The sequence below is a fragment of the Otolemur garnettii genome, unplaced genomic scaffold (genome assembly GCF_000181295.1).
Source record: "Otolemur garnettii isolate 467f Iridium unplaced genomic scaffold, OtoGar3 scaffold00024, whole genome shotgun sequence".
In the NCBI taxonomy this organism is placed as follows: domain Eukaryota; kingdom Metazoa; phylum Chordata; class Mammalia; order Primates; family Galagidae; genus Otolemur; species Otolemur garnettii.
Window position 1 is genome coordinate 8254059 of NW_003852419.1, and position 23224 is coordinate 8277282.

The following is a 23224-nucleotide window of genomic DNA, read 5'->3' on the forward strand; positions in this document are numbered from 1 at the left end:
AGTCACCAGTAATTTGATGTTTATGAGGGGGAGGCGGAGAGTAGATAGAGCAGGGTCTGGGGTCAGTAGATAGTCATTGTTCAGGACTGTCCTGCATTGCAGTATGTGTAGCACTCACCATCTGCTCCCACTAAATGCAACTGGTAACTCTCCTCCCCAGGTCACTACCTGCCTTCCACTGCCCAGCCCCCACAAACACAGCCCCTAGGGCAATGTTGTGCCTCCTTCCTGGAGAATTCAGCTTGTTATGCACCTTACAATTGATGCTTTGCTGTAAGGGTTTAAATTAACAGCTAATCTTCAAGGACAAAGAAAATAGCTTTAAAGATAAGAAAGATGCTTTCATTTATAGTTTGCAGCTGAGGGATGCTTTTCAAACACAACTATTATTCACAAAGTGATCACATGCATCAGGCACTTTTTGAATTTCTTTATATGTTAGGATGAACAATACAAAACTTCTGATTGTTTTTTAGTAAGAAATTAGTCAAAGAGCCATCATTTTATATGATTTTCATACTATACTGACTTGCCTTAATTCTCACAATAACCTTATGGGAGCATGGTGTAGTGGCTCATGCCTATGACCCTAGTACTATGGGAGGCCAAGGCAGGAGGATCCCTTGAATTTAGGAGTTTCAGAGCAGCCTGAACAAAAGTGAGATGCCATCACCACTAAAAATAGAAAAACTAGCCAGCATCGTGGAGGGACCTATTGTCCCAGATACTCAGGAGGCTGAGGCAGGAGGATTGCTTAGACCCAGGAATCTGAGGTTGCTGTATGCTAGGCTGACACCATGGCACTCTAATCTGGGCAAGAGTGAAACTCTACCTAAAAAAGAAAAAAAAAAAAAAGGCTTATAGGGCTTTAATCTCTATTTTATAGGAAGGAAACTGATGTTGAGAAGCTAAGTACTGATTTAGGCAGTGTCCTGGCTTCTGGCGTGCCACTGTGCTACAGTGTCCCCTAATACTCCCCCTCAGTGTTGCCTCTTCATGCTACTACAGGCCCCCAGAACACAGGGGCTCATCATCTTGCCTCCTGTTCATTGTCCAGCATGGAACCCTATCTATAGGCGATGCCTAAACAGATACTATTACAAAGAAGAAGGAGTAACACGACATGCTACAAGCTAAACTTCACTCGCAGTTCCAACATTTACAAACACTGCGACCCTAAATAAACCTTTCACCTTTCTTAGGCTCAACCTTCCCAATCTAGAACATAGGAAAGTAATTGTATGTGGATACATGAAGGAAGAGAATGGCATGATCATGTTTGTATTTTCACAGGAACAGTCTGATGCCTCAGTTAAGACTGTGAGAAGGCAGGAAGTGATGAGATTCTGAACCAAGGCCACATATAAGGGCAGAAAACCAGACATCTTCAAAGTACCCTGAAAACGTAGGCTGCATAACTTGGGTAAGTTATTTAGCACTGCCATGTCTCAGTTTCCTCCTGTGTAGAATAATAATAATAATACCAAAAGCGTTTCCATCACTTCCTCACATACATACATATGTACTTGAGGATTTGATTGCATTTCTGGTTTAATTAACAAGACACTTATTATAAGCCAGAGGACCCCAAAGGCTAAGAGCAGAGAACGTATACCTTGGTGTCATTTTTTTTTCTTTTCTCTGGCTTCTAACAGACTTCCCTAATAGCTAATGCTGCCACTGGCGCTGTCCTGGCAGGGTGCAATTCTGCTGGGTCTGAGAATACGTCTGAATGTTAATATACCAATGTTATTTTATAATTGATGTTTGTATCTCTAATAATCTATGCAATCTATTAAAAAGGGATTTCTATTTCATGGTCCCCTCCCCATCACAGGATTCCCCTCTTCTTTCTTCTGCTTTTTTCCTATAGCAGAAGAGACATGCTATACCCTGTATGTTATTTGTTTTCTTATTGATTGCCCATCTTCCCCTACCAGAACATAAGTTTGGTGCATAAAGGTCTAATGTTCAATGTTATATTTCCAGTAACTGAGACAGAGCCTGGAATACAGCAAGTACTCAGCAAACATGCTAAGTGAGTGAATGAATGAATGGACAGATGAATAGGTGTATTTGTCTAGGACTAGCTTTGTCAGAGGACATCTCAAAACAAAGGCGGCATCTACCAAAAGAGCACCTTTATACCCAGTAAAAACACTACACCCCAAAGAAAATGTACTGTGCAAAACTTTCTCAAAATAAACCCTTTAAGATATATATACCCTGGCCCTTTTTGTTTGCCAGCAACAAGTACTAAAAAACATTCTAAATTGCTTATACGCATATAAAATTACAATGAATTACACTCTTCTCACCAGGTACCATTAGTTTCAGGAGCACTTGCTTTTATACATATTTTAAAATCTATACCCAAGGGTTTTGCTTTCTAATATACACTAGAATTTGCTGTAAAAATGTACATTAATTTAAGTTCAGCAGAATGATTGGGCTAGGGAAAATAAAATTAATTATTCATGTCACCAGCATTTTTTAAATGCAGAATGGTTATCAGGAACGTACATAAGTCTAAATAATGCTACTATTTTTTAATAATGAAGCCACAGCTAAGGTTAATTAGTATTCTTAATAAAAATAAAATTTTGTTCTTTGAAGATGCAAAATGTATTTTGCTAGCTTTAAATATTTTTCAGGGGAATGTGTAAGCTCTGCTTACATTTTTCAAACAAATACTATTCATTTTTCATGAACACCTACAAAACCTCCAGCAAGCAACAGCGGTGTTCAATATATTAAAATACTCTTTTCTTGCTTGAACACTAATTGGGTTTCGTTTCAAAACAACCCCCGTGGGAATCAAATGCCATTGACTTTAATAGGATGTCTCATATGTGAAATACACGTCTCTGACAATCCACCACCACATTTTCTTATTCTCAGTACTTCTTTTCCTTGAGTAGGTTTCCTTACACTACCCCGAAAAAATGCCCAGCTGGAACCAGAGAACTGTTCCATATATTTCCCTCATAATTACTAATTCTCTCTCTCTTTCTAATTTAAATTCTTCCCAAGAGTTGCACCCTATCATTCCTCCAATCAAAAACCAGATTCTCTCAAAGCCTCACTTTCTCACTTTTCTCATGATCTGTGAAATGAGATGAAAGAAAAAGATGATGAAGCTTGGGGATTCTACAAACTCAACTGGGAGACTAGAGTCGCTTTCTGCTCTAAATGTGAAGGATAGGGCTTAATGTTTATTATTCTCATGAAGCATGATTTTCTTGAAGAGGCAAATTTTGTATATGATCTAAAAGTAGAGCACAGGATAACTTGGACACCTAAACTGGATGCTTTTGAGAGTCAGAATGGATACTGTTATTAATTACATGAGGACACCAGGAACACACAAAGACTATCCAGGCCAACTGGTATACGTGGCCACGTACATGATGCAAAAGTCAGAGATGAATAGGTGGCTGTCCTGAGAGTGGAGACCAGGTCTTCTCCCCGACTATGTGCTGTTATACTACACTCTAAGTAAAGAAATTACTAAATAATTAATATTCTCCATGTATAAAGCTGGTAAAATATTCTCAAAGGAAAAAATGAAAAGATCATAAAATATGCTTCAAAGAATATTCCAGAAGAAATTTCAGAATCCTGATCTTAAAAGAAACAGCACAGTTCCACTTTCCTTTCTAGACACTGGCAAACGAAAAAAGTGACTTTTGCCCTTTGCATGTTGGCTTACCTTTGCTCATTTCTGGATAGGCACATACACACTATCAGACATCGTCAGATTATTTGGAAGAGGAAGGAACACTTAGCAGCCAAAAACCTTGCATGACAGTCTAGCCCTGTCCCAACAAGCTCTCAGGAACCCAAAGAACATTATGCCATCAATTATTATTTTAAATTTTGCTTTCTGAGATTAGCTTTATGGAAACTTTCTCTTTTTTAAGATGTGTCTTACAAATTTTCAAAAATTAAATATTCTGAATAAAACAAGATTTATACACTCCATGTAATCCATGTAATATACTACCAATATGTTATAGTCATATTAAAAAGAAGTTATTAAATCAGAAGTGTTGTCAAATTTCCCCATTATTTCAGGATATAAATCATATCTTTCAAAACCAAACATCAGTCTGAAACTTGGTCATCATAAAAGAGAAACTTCCTTTCTTTTTAAATCATAATTACCTTTAAGTAAAAATGTAAACAGGATTTTTATGAGGAATATTTTGATGAACACCCCTGTATTCTGTGAATCTGTGAAACTGAAATACATTTTTCCCCTATTACTAGCCCTGCAGGATGGCTGAACAAACCTCATCTCATCTATTTGAAATGAATCCAATTTAATTCTGCTTGACCAAAAATCTGTTTCCATAGTTTTAAAACATGCAATCACCTGAAGGTACATTGCCATTGTGGCGTAAGTGGACCAGTGTTATCACTAAGGAAAATACACTTTGATTGAGAAAACAGTCCAAGGTGCCTATTGAAAAATGAAATGACCCTTCCTGGAACACAATTTAGTAAGGCAGTTGATGAAAGCAGAAAGATATGGCCACTGTGAATAAGATTCAAAGGAAGATGCTGCATCTTATCTGGATTAGCATTACTAATCATTCTTACATGTAAACGCCCTAGACTTTCAGCAATTCTAACAAAAAAGCACTTTAAATTTTATGTATATCAATAATCTGTATCTAGAGAACAATTTAAAATTCAGTTGAGAGTTAAGGAACAGTTGCAGCAGACGATTCTGTCTCTAAAATAAATAATTTACTTTCTTCTCCAAAGGTTTTACCCAGTAAATACAGGTATTATTATTGTAATCCTATATACATCATTGAATAGAAACTTTTAAGAACTGTTAAGCCTAACTTTAAAATACTGTTGCCACAATTGAATATTTGTAATGTATTGTTCCAAATTATTTAATTGTTGTTGGTCTATTAAGAACTTAAAGATTAAAAATCTCTCTTTTTAAATGAACCTTTCAAGTCAATAGTATCTCCTCAAATGGACCAAGTAATCACTAATGATTAGTTCAGTTACTTTCATAAACTGCTGTGATATTTAAATATCTAACAGTTCATAATAAAGCAGACTCTTTGTTAGCAATTAATGAGAAGTTCATTGTTTTCCTTTTGCATTATTACAAAATATATACATTTTTGTTTCTGCATTTACAAATATTTATCTTTTAAACAAAACATCTATTTTGCACATTTAAAAAATTTTAAAAATATATAGCAGTTACTAATTGATAAAAATACATGATAAAATGCTAACAAGTTTTTTCTTATTTTGGGACACATCCGGCTGGCCTAGGAGCTTTAACAACCATAATTTCATTATATGAAATTAGATAACTCTCTACCGTGATAAAATAAGACTATTAATAAAAATATTGATTATTTCAGATATTTACAAAAATATTCCTAAATGTGGATGGCCTAGAATATCTTCTTATAAATAACGTATATAAAGGAAATAGTCTATCAATTCTTTTGAATTTCATTTTCTTGTATCAGATTCGCTCTAATAACTTGCTTATCATAAAATGGACCGTGAATCGACAACAATAACAAATCATTAATGAACTATTAGGATAGGATGGTAAATGGAGCTACTGAGCAAGTATAAACCTGTGTAAAGTCACATAAATCTGTCTAGAGTCATAAGTCTTTTTTTTTTTTTTCTTTTTTTTTTCTTTTTTTTATTGAACAGTAACTATGTACATTAATGCACTTCTGGGGTACAGTGTGGGGTTTTCACATGCAATCTGAAATACTTCCATCAACTGGTCAACACAGCCTTCATGTCATTTTCTCAGTTATTGCTTTAAAACATTGCAATTCCTTTGTTGGGTATATTCCCAGATGACCAAAAATCGCATTACAACAAAGATATTTGTATCAGAATGTTTATTGCAGCCCAATTCATAATTGCCAGGTCATGGAAGAAGCCCAAGTGCCCATCGATCCATGAATGGATCAACAAACTGTGGTATATGTACACCATGGAATACTATGCAGCCATAAAGAAAGATGGAGACTTTACATCCTTCATGTTCACATGGATGGAGCTGGAGAATGTTCTTCTGAGCAAAGTATCACAAGAATGGAGGAAAAAATATCCAATGTACACACCCCTATTATGAAACTAATTTAAACTTTTTTATATGAAAGCTATAACCAAATAGCCTAAGAATATGGGGAGGGGGGAGGGAGAAGGGAGGGGTAATGGGTGGAGGGAGGGAGTTTGGAGGGATTACTTCTGAGGTTTACCTTATAGGGGTACAGGTGAATCTTTCTAAGAGTCATAAGTCTTTATGGAAGGTGCTAAGTGCTATGATATTATCGACAATCTTGAAATTCAAACAAGACGGAGAAAATTAACAAGATGATCACTCCATGCAAATATTCCTGCTATAATTATATTCCATGAGCGCAGAAGTTTCTGTTTGTTTTCACCAACATATCTCCATGGCTAGAACAGTGCCTGGCACCTGTAGAGAGCAACCAGTATGTACATAGTGACGGACGGAACCCTGTGAGATAGCCCACTTCACTTTGTTGCCAAATACGAGCAGGAAAAAAAAGGAACAAGAGGAGAACAAGCCCCTCTGTACGTGTCAAACATGCAACATTACATTTAGGAATTTATAGTATTTACAATATTTTGGTCATCTCTCTTCTTCCAGAACATTATCCTGTCTTCTATTCTGTTCCTTTCACCCATTCCTCGTCAAAGTTAAAAGCAGGATCTGTATTCTTTTTATGGGAAATCCATGTTAATTAGTAGACTCGGGGTGCTGATATAAACAGAATTTGCCTTTGATTACTTTCCTTCCAGCTCTGATACGGGTCTGTTTCAAATACTTAAAGTAAAAGCCATTTGTTGTTGTGGTCAGTCCTGCCCCTTTAGAAGGCTGTTTTCTAGAAATGTACGGGTCACGTATTTGGAAAAACTGTATGTGGCACCTACTGGAGACATTCACTGATTATCAATAATAAAACGAAACAATTTGGATCCAGGAACATACGCGATTCTTAAAGAACTGACAACTGAATAGGCACAAAGGCTGTTAAGTGTAAATAGGGCTAATAGCGTATAATAACATTTCCATAGCATCTAACATTTCATAGAAGATTTTTTTCCCCTGTGTTTATCATGGCTATAACACCGATACCCAAACCAGTGCCTGACACATAGTAGTCAATCTGTAAGTATATCTTGGTTGTATGAACATACTTACAAGCTGTATGGATATCACACTTAAACGTTCTACTATTTAAAAATTTTAGGTATAAGATTGAACAATCATCTCTTTGAACTTAACTGTAGTTGTGGGCAGTCAGTCACAAAATATCTTAGCACAAGACGGTTGTAAATATCACATTTTGGGTTGCTGTGCTCAGATAAAAGTAAGGAAGCATTTTTCTTACACACAATAACAGAGTGGACCTATTATTCACCAAGAAAGCCACATGCCTACACATTCAAAATTGCAAAACTTCAAAATACAATAGAAATAGTACTGCAGTATCTCTTTTAAGATCTTTTTTTCAATTTTGATGAAGCATGGAGCTGAAACAAACAAGATCAGTCAAATGAATCAATGAATTTCATTCATTTACTTGTTAGCCTAACTTAAAAATGAAAATCCTAGGTACTGAGCAACAGTCCCGTTCAACCCAGGCTGCATAAGCTTTTGAATCAAGACTATCATCTAGCAACGAACAAACCCAAACAAAGCCTTTTATAAAAATCCACAGACCTCTAATCCACAGAATGTACACTTTTCATATTCAAACTGAATGCACTGTGTTAAAGAATTCTCAAAGAAAGCTATAGTGCCAGAGATTAAGAAAAAAACAAAGCCAATTGTAGCAATACCACATGTGTAGAAAAGCCCACTTTCATAATCACAGGTCCAAAATGAAGAAACGAAATCCACGAACTCACCTGGCTAATGGGTTCTTTCGTGGGGGGTTTTCCTCTTCTGGCTGTGCTAGTAGCCAGGGTCGTGGTGGTCTCCATAATCGACGTGGACATCTCTGACTGCATGGCAGTGGCTGTCGACTCAGTTGTCATAGAGGAAGGCACTTCACCAACCAGTCTCACATTTCCCACTATGGCGATGTTGGCATCATTTTCGGCTGCCATATTCAGAACTTTCAAGCCATTGTAGTAAAGCCCAGAGAGCTGGCCCTGGAAAGGCTGGCCCTGCTCTTTCCCGCCAATTATTATGGTTGCTTGGCTATTGAAGATTGTGAGCTGACGCCCTGTAAAAATAATATTACATACATGCAAAAATGTTGATTGTGAACTCTACATCTACAAAGGATGATAAAACAAATCTTTCATGGGGTGGATAATGAGAGCAATAAACTATAAGAGAGGCATTTGGCTCATAATTCATTGCTTATAAATGAGGTGTCCATGAAATGCAGAACTGTTGGTAAATACTAGTCAACTCTTAAATTATTGTAAATGTAGTGCTTTTGCTAAAAGACCAATCAAAGATATATATTACAAATAAAGTTTTGGTAAATCCCTTTTCCTTTTTACCTCAAGATCTTATAAGGTGGGTCTCTAAGGTCTAAATTGTTAAAGAAATGTGAGATAACTATGATTTTTAAAATATTTGTCCTTCTGAAATTACCACTGAGAGAAACTAGCATATAGCAGCTGAAATCTAATTTTAAAGATGATAAAAATTTCATATTTCGCATAATGTCCACATGTATCTGCATGCTATTCTGTAGTCATGTTTAGTTTTTGAATGCAATAGTCCATGGTTCTTTGAATTATTCTATTTTTCCGGCAATCACACTGAAAAGAAATGCATGGTTTATACTGAGCATGTCAGAGACGAAAAAATTCCAAAATATGTTTCTGATTGGCTTTCAGCAAGTCTATCGAAACAAAACAAAATGAAAAAAAAAATAGCTTCAGATGTAAAAAGCGGCTTCAGGAATGGTACACAAACCAATGGAGAAATCATGGCACATTTCCATCAAACAGCAATCCTTAGCAACAGTCCCATTATCATCACATTGAGTATCCAGTTTTAGCAGATTGCTCTCTGCTCATAAAAAGCATGCACACAACGTTAAGTTCAGTTTTAATTAGGGCTTGTTCCCAAATGCTCTTAGAAGGTTGCAAACGTTAAAGGGACTTTGTTTTGACTGGCAATCCATATTGCCCGCTATTTAAGATTCCTAGAGTTTAAACAAAGAGTTTTTTTTTTTTTTTCAGGACCATGATAAAGATAATAGAACTACATATATTTTAGTTAATAATTTAGAGGCTGGAACATGTAATATAATCTATGAATGATTTATCATTTTGGGTTAATGCTTGCTGTGAGTACCTTCAAAGATTGAGTTAGTGGATTATATTTAACAGTCCCTTTAACCTTAAGTTAACTGGGTAAGATTATTAAACAGCTGTACGTCTAAAAATGTATAGAAATTATTATACAAGGTATGCAAATATTACTATCTACATTTTACTGTTTTAAATTTGTTTTTAATTTAGTTTTACGGAAAATTTATTTTTTATGTTTATTAGTGTTACAATGAAGTACTACTTGGTTATGTTCAAATTATTTTTTTATTTGAAGTTTTAATCAATGTTTTTTACCTTTGTCGAGTAGCCATTCATCAACTACTCGACCAAGTCGATATGGAATTCGCTGTCTAGCAATCGCCAGGCGCTCGTTATCATTGTTTCCTTTAAAGTTTAAAGAGACATTTCATTGGTTAAAATCTGTAAGGTCAAAGGTTAAAAGTTAATACTTAAAGCTTGAGCTATACAGTTGCCACATGATTTTTTGAAATTTGGAATTTTAAAAAGTTCTACCTGGAACATTTCATGTTTCAGACTTATCATTCATTCATTTATTTTATTTTAGCAAACAAAATTATTCCTATGTTAATTGAAAATTAGAAATCTGCATTTGAGCTAGGTTATTAAACTTATGTTATAGACAGACCCGAACAACCCGTTTAAACAGCATATAATAGCTTTACAAAAAATGACCATTGACCTCAGGGTTTTGTCTTTTGGATGTTTCTTATTAACTAGTTAAACATGTTCAGGTGAAACAGGTTTAAGTTCTCAAAATACATTCGACCTCTTATTCCAGATTAGTAATTTATGAACACCAGACTTAATAACAACTTTGGCACACTGAAGCATCTAAAATAGGGCTAGCAGACTTTATTTCCTAGTCAGAAAACAGAAATTCTTATTCGCCTCATTTAAGAAAACCACAAAGTCCAAATAGTTCTTGTATATTCCACATAAATCGGTTTACTCAATCACTTGGACATCACAAGAGAATACATCTTGCAGCATCCAAATATGTTATTAGAGGAAAAGGCTTTGACAAAAGTGACTCTACAGAGTGCCCTCGAATTCCATTTAAAGCTTAACAAGTTGAAGCTTATATTTGAAAAAATTGTATGTATGTCATACTTTTGCTTTTTATTAAGGTATTCTTAAAAAGGTGTGATAGCTGAAGGAACAAATATATGCCACAGACAACGCCTCCTATTCTTAGATCTAAACCGAGAGCCTTGCTTCTTTGAATAAAAAATTATTTGCTAGAAACTCTTGTTTAAATTGACCTTGAATAATGTTTGCAAATATATGAGTGTTTTCTTGATCTATAAAGCACTTAGAAAGAATCGCAGTCGCCATCTTAGTGCTCAGTATTGAAGAAGAGTTTTTCTATTTCATTTAAATGAACTAAGATGAAAATTTGAACTAGGACATTTTGGCATAGTTCAGATGTAAACTCAGAATGCAAAGAAACATTGAATCTAGGACTACTTAAGTAAAAAGAGACCGGAGCATTTTGCTAGGGAAGATATTAGATATACTTTTTTTATTAACGATAATGGATAAATGCTGTTTTAGGCTAGTTTTATGATATTTTATACTTACCACCGTAAACCCATCATAACATTGGTCATATACTTTTGGATAAATAGGAAAGAGCTATCCACAGACCTTGTCAATGTATCAATGTATGCCTATATGATTGAAAGTATTTCACACATTAAAATTTAATTTAAAATTTAATATTGCATTTTGATATTAAAATCAAAATGTAAAGTCTAATGAAAACATTGATGTGCATTTCTCTCTATATGTCACTGTTAAAACATTGTAAAATGATATTTTATAATACAGAAACACAGTTTCAGTAAACAGATCATTTTTTGATCTGTTTAACCCTAGTCTCATTTTTTGAGTGTGCACAATTCATGTTCTCTTTGGTGTGTTTTCACATATAACTACATATATTTAAAAACAAGCTCAAATTTAATATTGTTATGTTAAGGCAGTATGATTATTGATGAAACATTATGTGTTTGGCTTTGTTGTGATTTACGTAATAAACATTTTACATGCATAATTTGAAAACCTACCATGAAATATTTTCCAAAAACACATAGCTTTTGCTTTAGAACTAACTTCTTTGTCACTCACCCAAGTATGGATGTTTGCCATTGTAGGGTGCTTCCGTCATCAAAAATGACCCACATTCCCTCAAAGATTATCCAAATCTAGGTCAAAAATCCCTCTTGTCCAATTTTTACTACACTGTATTCACAGATCTCCCTGCATCCCTTCTGCAGTCAATTCCACCCATTTTCCATCTGTCCCTCAATATTTACTCATGCCACTTGCCTATATAACTCTTTCCATTGTGTTTAGAATAAAATTTCAGACCCTTAACGAGGTTTAAGAAGACTTCCATGACCTGGTCCCTTCCTGACTCCCTAAGCCCCTCTCCTGACCGTGATCGCCTTGCTTTCCAACTTTTAGCCTTGTGAGGCTCCTTTCAATTATTTTAAGCTCTTCTCCTCTCCAGGCCTTTGCTCTTGTAGCTTCTTTTATTTCAAATACTCTCCCTTGCTCCTACCTCATCTCCTTCTCTCTTTAGCCAGTCATCCTTACTTAATGGAATTCTCTTGACAGGAGCATTACCTTCCCAGGAGCTGCTCCCTGTTGTCCTCAAGTTACATCAGGACCCTTCACTATATGCTTTTGTAGCTCCTCAAACATGCCCCTTTGTAACAAGCCCTGACCTTATAATCACATATTCAATAAATAGTTTTTCTTTAAACTCTGAATCTCCATGAGGTCAAGTACTATGTGTCGTGTTTGTTATTTCTTTGGTGCTTGCTTGCACAATACCTATTGCATAACCTCCTATGAAATATCTCTACAATGAATTAGTGAAGAAAATTTTAGCTTTAGATTTTACAGTTTCCACGCTACCATTAACTCATCCCCCAGCCTAACAACATTCAAATGAAAAGAAAATACTTCTATCCCGAGAACAGGACACTTAAAGCTAAGCTTCCCTTCGTACTTTTCAAAGGAAACTCCACATATTTCAATTATAATTTTATTTTTTTAATAGTCACTGATTTCAACATCTATATCATCAAGCAGTTCACTATTTGTTTAATAGTTTCTCCCTGCCAAAAAATAGGTAATCATAGTTACGATTAGTAAAGGAAGTCCTAAATAAAATAGGTGGAAAAAAATGAAAACTCTATGTATTCTTATTTAATGACTTTGAAAAAAAAACCCATAAAACACATCAATACATACACATCCCATCCACTGGCCTCTATTCCTTTGGTACTAAATAGAAGAATGACTTTGATTGGTATGATGTGACTTAAGTCAACAGTAGCTTTTGAGGATGCTTGATGAGATTTAGCTAAAAGTACACAAAAACCATATTCCCAATGATTAACAAAGAGGTCATCTATAAAGAGATTTAAACTATAAAGAGATTTAAAAAACTGAGTAGGCTGCAGAGACAGGTGTGAAAATAGGTGATAACTTATAAAGAAGGGAGCCACATAAAGAGACTCATACACTCCCATTATCTGTGAATATCAGATGTTTGCTAGTTTAGAGAACTTTTTTTTTTAACTGAAAGACTTGATTTTGAAGTCCAAGAACAGACTTTAACATTTACAGGGGTAATGGATGAGAAAAGAGATGGCAATTACTCAAATTCCCAGTATGTCTACTTTGTTCTCTAAATCCTTTGTTCTTACACTTGAATAGAAAAAACATAATGACTTTTCTGTGGCAAATTCATATATGTATATATGAAAACATTGCTAATTATCATATATACACACATACATGTTATATATATGTGTGTGTATATACATGTATACATATGAAAACATCCTTAAGCAGATTCCCTTCATACTTTTCTACTAGGAGATATGAAATAGTTTAGATTATTTAGGCTCACCAGGACTAAGCCAGCCTACATTTTAGCTCTATCTCCTGATTTTCTCAAAAAGTTGCATATTAACAGTACAATTAAGGTATATTGCTTCCAGTAGTTTTTCAAGATGCATTTTATTTCATCACAAATTCATGATGATATTTACTTGTAAAATATCATCCAGTAGCTTTGTATGATTTTTGTTGACTACATTTAATCCTGTCCATAGTTCTGGACCTTATCTGAAATATGAAGGACATGAAATAATCCATTTGACTTGAAAGGCCAAAGACAAATATAATTTCCCATTACCTTTTCCTTTCTATGGAAAGGTTCAGGTTTTAACACCAAGCAGGCCGGGATATAGAAATATTATACTGAGCTTTGGTGAATGGTCGACAGAAGCAGGCTTAAACTTATGGGTATGATAAAACATAAATTGAACATAACTGAAAATTCAAATCAAAAACAAAGGTGAACCTTTGGGAGGAGACATTTTCATCTTTGCCTTTTTTTAAATCAGAGGTAAGGATAAAGCAATAATGACCTACTTCCAAAAGATTCATTCATTTTGGATTATAAAAAGGGTCTGTGAAGAATTTCAACTGTTTCTAAAAGCATCAGACTCAATTATAGCCATCTGTCGAGTACATAGCTTAGATTTATGAAAACAGAGCCTCTGGGTGAATAGTTAAAAGATAATTTAGAATCATACTTTCCTTCCTCTAATAAAGAAAGGATAAGATTTTTTTCTTTTGGCTTGTTTTCTTTTTCCTCTTGATTCTGGGTTCTATACGTTCATACCTTTATTGAAAATGGCACCAACAACATGCATGTTTCTATCAAAGTTATTTTCAAGCCATGAAATTGCATAGAAACTTTGGTTTCACTTTCCTTTCAGCTGCTATAGGATTGCACATTTTTGGCAGGCGGACCCTCACCTTGTATAGTAATGCCACCACAAGCACGTGTTGGGTGCAAACTCTAAAAGGAGTGGCCACTTAGGCATAAGGTACTAAATGTAAAGGATACTTCAAATAAGGCTCCAGAGAGAATGAAAAGGAAAATATGATTATTCATACTTGGAATGTAACTCCTTCCATTTTGATTAAATCTCAGATAGTTTTATTTTCCCACCTGTATAGACTGAATATTTGTATTCCTCCCAAATTCATGTGTTGAAATCTAATTCCTAATGTGGTGGTGGTATTTGGAGGTGGAGCCTTTGGGAAGTGTTTAGGTCATGCAGGCAGAACCCTCATAAAAGGATTAGTGTCCTTCTAAAAGAGGCTCCAGGGATCTTCCTTACCTCTTTGTGCCATGGGAGGACATGTGAGGAGATGGCCATGGAACCAGGATGTAAGGAATAATTTATTTCTCCCCAGTTGTGAGAAATAAATTTCTATTGTTTGCAAGCTACCCAGTCCATAGCAGTGTGTTATAGTGGTGCACATGGACTAAGGCACCATTCAACAAACAACATTTGGTCACACTTTCGCGCATTAATTCTATGTGAACTTGTAGGTTTCTAGGAAACAAGAGTTAATTTCAAAGAATAAGGGTAAACAGCAAGGAGCAATGAAACTCGGATCCTCGAACTGGAATTCAATTTCATAGTGTGACTCAGAGAATGAGAGGATACAAGATTTTACTCACAATTTTATAACTATTAGTCAGTAGACAGACGCTATCCGAATAACACTGATGGATAGTTTTCTCCTCCCATTATTGATTCTCCCCCTTCTTGCATAATTTCTCCTCAGAAATAAAAGTGTCAGTGCTTGATGTGACACATTAATATGTTTGGAAAAAATAAAGAAAAGCAAGGGATAAGCCAAGAATTTGTCTAGAATGTGAAAGGAAAATGACAATAAAAAGATACTTGCTTCTTTTGAAGGTTTCTTATTTCCTGAGTTTTTAACATTCAGGAAAAAAGAAAAAGGGTTCTGACAGCTATGTATACTCTGAGAGATTAGGAGTCTGGTTTTAGACCTTTGATTTTAAGCGAAAATATGATATTTGAACACCTAGGCCCAGAGGCAAAGTAAAAGCTTATCATAGTTTTGTAAAATTATTCTAGTTTTAAAAGCAGCATTATAATTTTAAACTAAATACTGTCTATGTGTGGTGCCCTAGAGACCATTCATAATGTTCCAAATAAGGGAATTTTGAACACAATTGACATTTTTTCAGGAACAAATTTTTGAAAAAAATACAGCTGTTCTAATGAAAATATTTATACCCTGTATTATTTAATCTTCTATATCATTAAGATGTGCATGTAATATACGTGTGTGTTTGCATATCTGGCTCCTGCCTACATCTCCGTCTCATGCTGAACAATTTATGTCTGACTCTAAACTCTAATCACTTTATAGTTTCTTTCAATTCTGTTAGCTAAGCCAATCCACTTTAAACATATCGTTCTTCCTTGGCCTTGCAAATTGTCAGCATGTGTGTACTCCTCCATGTCCATATCCAACCCCAAGACAAATACAAACACTTATACACATGTCTTAAGTCTGGCTAATTTATTTCTCTTAACAGCTTATATGTTTCTTAAGGATGAATGCCCTCTGTCACTTGCTACCAAATTATAACACTTAATGGCTCCTTCTCCCATTATGCGTTCTTACAACACTTAGCAGCAATATCTATAATCACGACCAAATCCTGGATTTTAACCGACAGGTTTCTCATGTCCCAGGTCTATCTTGTCATTACTGGGCTCATGGTAACTATTTCACAAGCAGTTTCTAAGTGAAGCTGAACCCACTGGGGTATTTGTAGCATATCAATATAGTAGTTCAAGATTCATAAGGCAGAAAGGTTGTTAGTGCCTATTTATTATGTATATGTGTATACATGTATAAAATGACTCAGTATTCCTGCTCTCTTTCAATTATGATTTTGCCATTGGAGGATATAACAGGGCAAACAAGTCTTTAATAAAATATTTTATGCCTAAATATAAACCAACAATTTATAGCTTCGGGGGGCTCTACTGTAGTGCATACACTTTAAGAGAGAAATTAATACTACTTGGAATTTTTTTTATTAAGTCAAATACACATAAATCATGAATACATTCATGCATATGTGGGGTACAATGTGCTGATTTTTTAATACAATCTGACGTGGTTACATCAAACCAATCAACACAGCTTTCATCTCATTTACTTGATTATTGTGCCAAAACATCTATGTTCTACACTTGACAGATTTGACTTGTATTATGGTCCATAGGTGTGGTCATATGCTCCATAGGTGTGGTCCTGCCTTTTACCCTCCCTCTGTCAAGCTTGGGATCTTTTTGTTTCTAATTACATAGAAAGCTGATGGTTGATTTAGTTGGGAAAAATTTCTGCAAGTGCTTCAATTATCTATTGAATTGTGTACACAAGACAGTCTTGAACTCAATACATCTTCAGAAATATATATCCTTTTAAAACCTACCTTTTTCTAAACTAATTTTAGTAGTGATTTCTTACAAAGAATTTATATTTATTTTCCTTTTTAACATAAACTCTCCAAGAATACTTTGCTTCCAATAAATATATCAAAGTCCTGCAAGTAAAAGAATTTACAGGTTTAACTAAGGCAAAAATGATACAAAATTAAAACAAAATCGGGCAATAGAAGTTACGGATCTTCTAGTCCTTGTATCATGAGGGCAGAGCCCTTCGGGGTATGCCCAATTCATTGCTGTAAAAATGAGGGATTTGAATGGTCTTCTTGACCTTTATGACCTCAGTGAATGATTCACACACGCTATCAGAATCTAAAGCTGATTCTTCCCTGACAACAGGGTTAGCCAGTCAGAATACATCTAAGTTGTATGTATCCTAGGAGATAGTTTTTCACCTTGAACATGGTCTGCAGGTAAAGAAAACACAGGACCACCAGGAAGTAGGAAAATCATGCCCTGAATAGCTCTATGTTTCATATATTGTACCACTGGCTGATATCAGTCATCTGCTTTCATTCTGATCTCGATCCCAGATCATAAGTACTTATTTTACAGATGGAAAAACTGAGGCTCAAAAAGATGTAACTAGTGTTTTATCATGAGTAATAGAAAAAGAAAACCTTTGAATCAGAGTATTTCTGACTCCAAAGCTATTCCATGGACTAGTTATTAAAGCAATGTTTTATAACAGTCTGATTCATAAAGGCCCAACATTTTTCCTTTATTCTTACAACATTCTCTTGTGTAATGGAAAATGTCATTGTCCTATCTATACAGTTCTGCCTTATCAAGCTTGGGGTGAGAAAGCCCTTGTGGGTACATCAAATCAGTAACTTTCTCTAAATCCTTGAGGATTTTTCCAGAGGATATTTTTAACATCTCCATCTAACAAATTAAGATTGTGAAGCAGAGGTAAGTAAAATGATCAAAGACGTATTATAGTGGCGATCCCAGTGAGAAGCAGAATTTAATTTAATTTAATTTTTTCTTTTATAATGATGTCTCAAGCATAGCCACTTGAGACATAGAATGTTCCAGGAATTCCTTTTCTTAACCTCTAACCTATAAGAAAGGCCCCAGGCATAACAGTCTATCAAGTTTAGTGCTTGTTTTTTTGTTTTTTTGTTTTTTTTTGACCTTCTCTAGAAACAAGCTGGTCATGAGGAAAGGGTCATGAGGAAAGGGTCTTAGTTGTAAGTTAAAAGATCACTGTAATTCACTAGCTTGTGAGAGCAGGGACAGAACTTTACAGTAGGCAACAGTGAATTTTGTTTGGACTTCATATTTCCTCGTTTCTTCTTGTCTATGTCTTATCTCTGATGTTCCCTTTACACATCTCTAGCCAGTAATCCGGTGCTCCCATGACACCTGTCAATAACCCAGGGTAAGTATTTACATCTACCCTCCCTAGGCATATCTCATGTTCTAAAACCCTTCACCTCTCTTCTTCTCTAGTGCCAGTAGCTGATTCCCTGCTTCTTTGGCATAGCTTAGCTAGATATTAGAAATGCAGTCTGACTCAGGGAAGCCAACACACAGACACTGTGCGCCCTGAAAGCTCTGTGTCAGGCATACGTCAATGTGTCACATGGATCCCATTGCTGGAGAGCTTAAATTTGGGGGAGCCAAGGGGCAAAATGAAGAAAGTTAGACAATTAAAGATTCAAGTGAAAATTCAAGATAAAAGATACCCTGGCATAAGTAGGCAATTAATCACCCATGTAAAGTGTAGAGAAGACAGTGGATTAGGGGAAAGAAAGGGTGATGGAACACAAATGATTTCCCCTACCTCACTAGATACAAATGGGCTTTAATGTGGTATTAATCCCTAAAAGACTGATAATTGGTCCAACTCTTCCACTTCATAAGGCTATTGGCCCCATACCTATTTTTTCAATATAGTCTCCAATACAATACATATATCTAATCTTAAAAAAAAGAGTATGAACAATAATTGCTAAATATTCATGCCATGAGACATAAAAAATTACCATACTTGATGTTAAAACTACTAAGTAAAATGCGATGCAAATTGGCAAAAATTTTAGGGTAATAGGTAAAACTGAAAATATTTATGGGAGGATAGCGGAATTATGGGTGATCTCCTTTTAAGTTTAAATTTTATATTATTGATACTATATCTATACATATTTTATTTTGTTCCCACTCCTTAAACACACATACATACACTCTCTCTAAATTAAATGAGGTATCTTAATGCAATGCTGTGGTGAGAGGGGGTGGTGCAACCCAAGAGCCCAATCGGTCAGTCTCACAGCTGGAGAGAGCACACGTGGCCCACACAGGCAATGGTCTGTTCGTGACTAATGCTTCAGGTGACATCCAGTCCCTTTTGTGTAACAGCAGGCCTTTGCACCCAGTGAAACAATGTCTGCATGAGAGCCTGCTGTGATGTTGGGTATTGAAGGCCACAGGGTACCTACCCCAGAGTCCAGTGGTGCTTTGGGGAAGAAATGAGAAGCTTAGTGCACGTCTAACTTGCTTACGTCATTTCTTCCTTCACGTTCCTCTTCTGTGTATCTACACTAAGATATCTAGTGTCCTTTCCACAAAGATCTGTAGAAGCACTTGTTCCTATTACCTACTTACATTAAAAAAGAGATGAACTAAAATTTTTTTATCAGATTAAGGACAAATAAAGGTAACCTTGTGCATGTTAGCTCTCCCAGTCTGTGTGCAATGAACAGCTCTGTATACTTTCTTCCTTAAGCCTTTGGATGCTGTTGGCTTCCCCCTGCAAAGAGGCTGCAATATCATATCAAAACCAGCAGCAAGAAATGAAAAGCATCAGGGACAAGCTGATAACAAAATACAGAACCTTCTCTGATAAATTAAAGGTCATACCCTGTTATCATGCATACTAAAGAGTTCTTTTGTGCTAGTGGTGTAGCATTTAACACAGAAGAATGGTTTAACAGCTACAAAACAGGCAGGGCCACTGATAGACATCACTAAACGGTGAGAATACGGAAAACGAAATGTAAGAGCAGCCCCACATTACCTTACAGATGGCATTTTGCCATTTTCCCAGCTATGAGAATCTGGAGCACTTTTTAAATCGTAATGTCATAACATTTAAGCTAATCTACCCTACTAAGAACTTAAACATATATCCTCTTAGGCATCTTTTCCTCTTCTTGATTTTTTAAAAATCAGAGAATTACGTGGTAGTTAGAATTTCTACCACCTCACACCAACTTTGACTTTTCATCTCCTCCTCTTAATATGCAGACCGGTCCAAAGAGATATAATGAATCCTCACATAGAGTCTAATAGCCCTGTAAGGGTGCTGAGAAATTTTTACTCTCCAGTGAAGAAAAATAAGGCTGATTACGATGTCATTCTAATCTCATTTTCATTGGACTTCAATCTCTCTCTTCTACTTGTAATTGGAATGCAGGAAGATTTTTTTCAATTAGAAAGATGAGGCTTGTCAACTGCACACAAATTATTTAAGATTAAATGCTCTGGAAGTGCAAAGGATAGGCTGAGATATGGCTATTGGACCGTGGCTATCCCTTTCCATTTTATAAAAGGTAAAACTTCTTCAATAAAATAACCATCTTTTTACTGCTGTAGACAGATGGAACACTATGGATTTGGCTTAAATTTCTAAACTCACTTTTCCCTAATAAAAATTCGTTTTCTCCTCTCATAATTATTTCTTGAAAGTAAGTACTCAGGCGGTCTGATTCACTTTAGAAAGAGAACTCTTAATGTTTAAGGTAACGAATTCTAAATTCCTGGGTTTGAAACCTGGTTTCTCTATGACTACCTGGGTAAGATCAGGATCAGTAATATACCATCTTTAAACCTCAGTTTTCTCCTCTATAAAATAGGCTTTTATTATTTTGTAAAAATAATATGTATGTGTAAATCTCTTAACATGGTGCCCAGCACACAATAAGCCCTCAGGAAACATGCAGTATTAGCCATTATACACGTATTGTGGTGTGTCAGTTTATTCTCTGGTTTGATATCCCTTACATATCTGGGATGTATAGATTACAGAAATTTCTTTCACACAGTTGATCATGAGAAGTGAGTTGAGGTAGGTGTGAAGAAGAGTGGAAAATAAATCTATTTATATTTCCCAGGATGCACAAAGCCAGGGAGCTAGCCTTATTATAAGTGATGTCCCAAACCCCGCCGGTGATTTATCAAAATCACTGCATTTTCTCCCAAGCCACGCCAACTTTATTGTCAAAGGTTTATGCACGGCTACCTGTAACCCGAAGGGAACAACTGAAAGGAGGTCATTAACTGGTGGAGGCCTCCCAAAAAGAAAAATCTAAAGGCACCTGCCCCAAAGAGGAATGGAATTCAGGGCACCACCGTCTTTGCTGTGTCAGCAGTATGGTGGCAAAAGCTGCTCCTGCAGTGAGAACACTTGAGTATCAGTGGTCTCAAAATGGCATGTCACTCTATACAGTGATGCTGCAAAGAGATCCACTTCAACTAGAATGCTGTAATCTCTGCCTTTCCCACCTGAATGCACTTGGCAAAGGGACACAGAAGCTGTAAGCAGAAGCAGGCACTGTGGGGTCCATTATCTGCACAGTTAAGTTGAGGGATCTGGAAAGATGCTAGTTTGACTTCCAATGTTAATGACCCACGGTCCTGAGCCTCAGATAACGCTGCATACAGAGAATTAGGCCATCGTGCTAGGATGTGGTATCTTTAGGTTTTCATGAGGGAAGTAATTTTAGAGCCACTAAAAACAAAATACCATAAATGTTTAGTCAATATCTTTAAAATCTTTGGCGTGGCGTGTTTTCTGTTTGTTTTTGCTTATATTTTTAAAAAATATAGTGCCTTGACAATGTTATGAAGACTTGTGGTCAGCATCTGTGCAGACCTTTATAATTAAGCCGTAACATTTTCTGATATGCCATTTTCTGACTGTCTTCTTTCCTCTTCATACTCTGTAGACACACACATTTCTCACCGCTCAGACGTTTCTCTGGATTCTTTCTACCTATCCACTGAAGCATGTCATAGTTCTCACAGCTATTTTAACAAGAGAAAGCAAACATAGGTTAGATTTTTAGGAGATTTTAGTTTTATAAAGAGTGGTGAAGAGGATGGGGGAGAAGGCATTGTGATGCTAGGACAGAGCTTTGTAATTCTTTTCATTTTAAATTTTCAGCACTACAGAGATACAAGTAGACAAATTTAAGAGGGAATCTAAGGTCTTCAAGTCAATGGCTACTCTGTGCAAACCCCCTTTGTCCAAAATATATCAAAGTAAACCTTTTCTTGGATTACTCAAACACCTGGGATGGCAGAGGACTGTACTTTGAAGGTATTTCTAGTCCACGAGGCATCTTTGTGAGAGTCTCTATCCAATCAAGCTTGTTAAAAGTGGACTTAAAAAGCATGAAGGGGGTTCAGCATAACACTCAGCCTGGGTGCAGATCACCCATGAACATCTGGACAGTCTAAAGAATGTAGTAGGTACAAAGGAGAAAGTTCACTGCCTCTTTCAGAATAAAGTGACTTTCACTGCTGCCCTCAGTATTTCCCCTGAAAGTTAAGTCACTCGTAATTTCTTGTGTATTTCTAAATGCAGAATAGAATGGAGAAAAGAGAAAAAATTCAAAGATGTCCTCCCAGGTTTGAGTTGAAGCTCCTTTAGTGGAAACAATTGCAATTGATCCACACACACACATTCCTCCGTGTTTATCTTCTAATCCAGACTATCTATAGTTAGAGCGTTTCATATCCTAGGAAAAAGCTGAACTAACTGGCACATGCAACTCTAGCCTGATTATCACTTCATCTAACATTCGTCCTGCAGTCTTTTAAACCCAACTAGTCTTGTTTTGACTTCAGCGAAAATAAAACAGTTTCTTGGTACCCTGCACACAAAGACACTAGAAGAAGTCAGAGGCTCTCAGGGACTGAGTTGATTTCCTCCCCCCTCGCCCCCAAAGTCATATGGCAACACCCAAACCCCACTACCTCAGAATGTGACTGTGTTTGGACACAGGGTGATTACGTTAAAATGAGGTTCTCAGGGCAGACTCTAATGCAATCTGACTGATGTCTTATCTAAAGAGGAAGTTTGGACACAAAGAGGAAGTTTGGACACACAAAGAGAGATAAGGCATACCTGTGCACAGAGGGGAGAGTGTGGAAACACAGAACCTGGCCATCTCCAGGGCACAGAGGGGAGAGTGTGGAAACCCAGAATGAACCTGGCCATCTCCAATGCACAGATGGGATAGTGTGGAAACACAGAACCTGGCCATCTCCAGTACACAGAGGGGAGAGTGTGGAAACACAGAAGCTGGCCATCTCCAGTACACAGAGGGGAGAGTGTGGAAACACAGAAGCTGGCCATCTCCAGTGCACAGAGGGGAGAGTGTGGAAACACAGAACCTGGCCATCTCCAGTGCACAGAGGGGAGAGTAGAAACTCAGAACCTGGTCATCTCCAGTGCACAGAGGGGAGAGTAGAAACTCAGAACC

General features: G+C 36.2%; 1 protein-coding gene across 8 annotated transcripts in view; it reads right to left on the reverse strand.

Annotated features, from left to right (window-relative positions):
- Nucleotides 1-23224, reverse strand: part of NRXN1 (neurexin 1) — a 690023-nt gene that overhangs the window by 139115 nt on the left and 527684 nt on the right. For 5 of the 8 annotated variants that reach the window (XM_023512121.1, XM_023512122.1, XM_023512120.1 and 2 more), the window contains one exon: nucleotides 7948-8267. In XM_023512121.1, coding sequence (XP_023367889.1) covers nucleotides 7948-8267 — 320 coding nt within the window. Of the gene's footprint in view, nucleotides 1-7947; nucleotides 8268-9630; nucleotides 9721-23224 lie in introns of all 8 variants that reach the window. The other 3 variants (XM_023512126.1, XM_023512124.1, XM_023512123.1) reach the window with 1 other exon arrangement.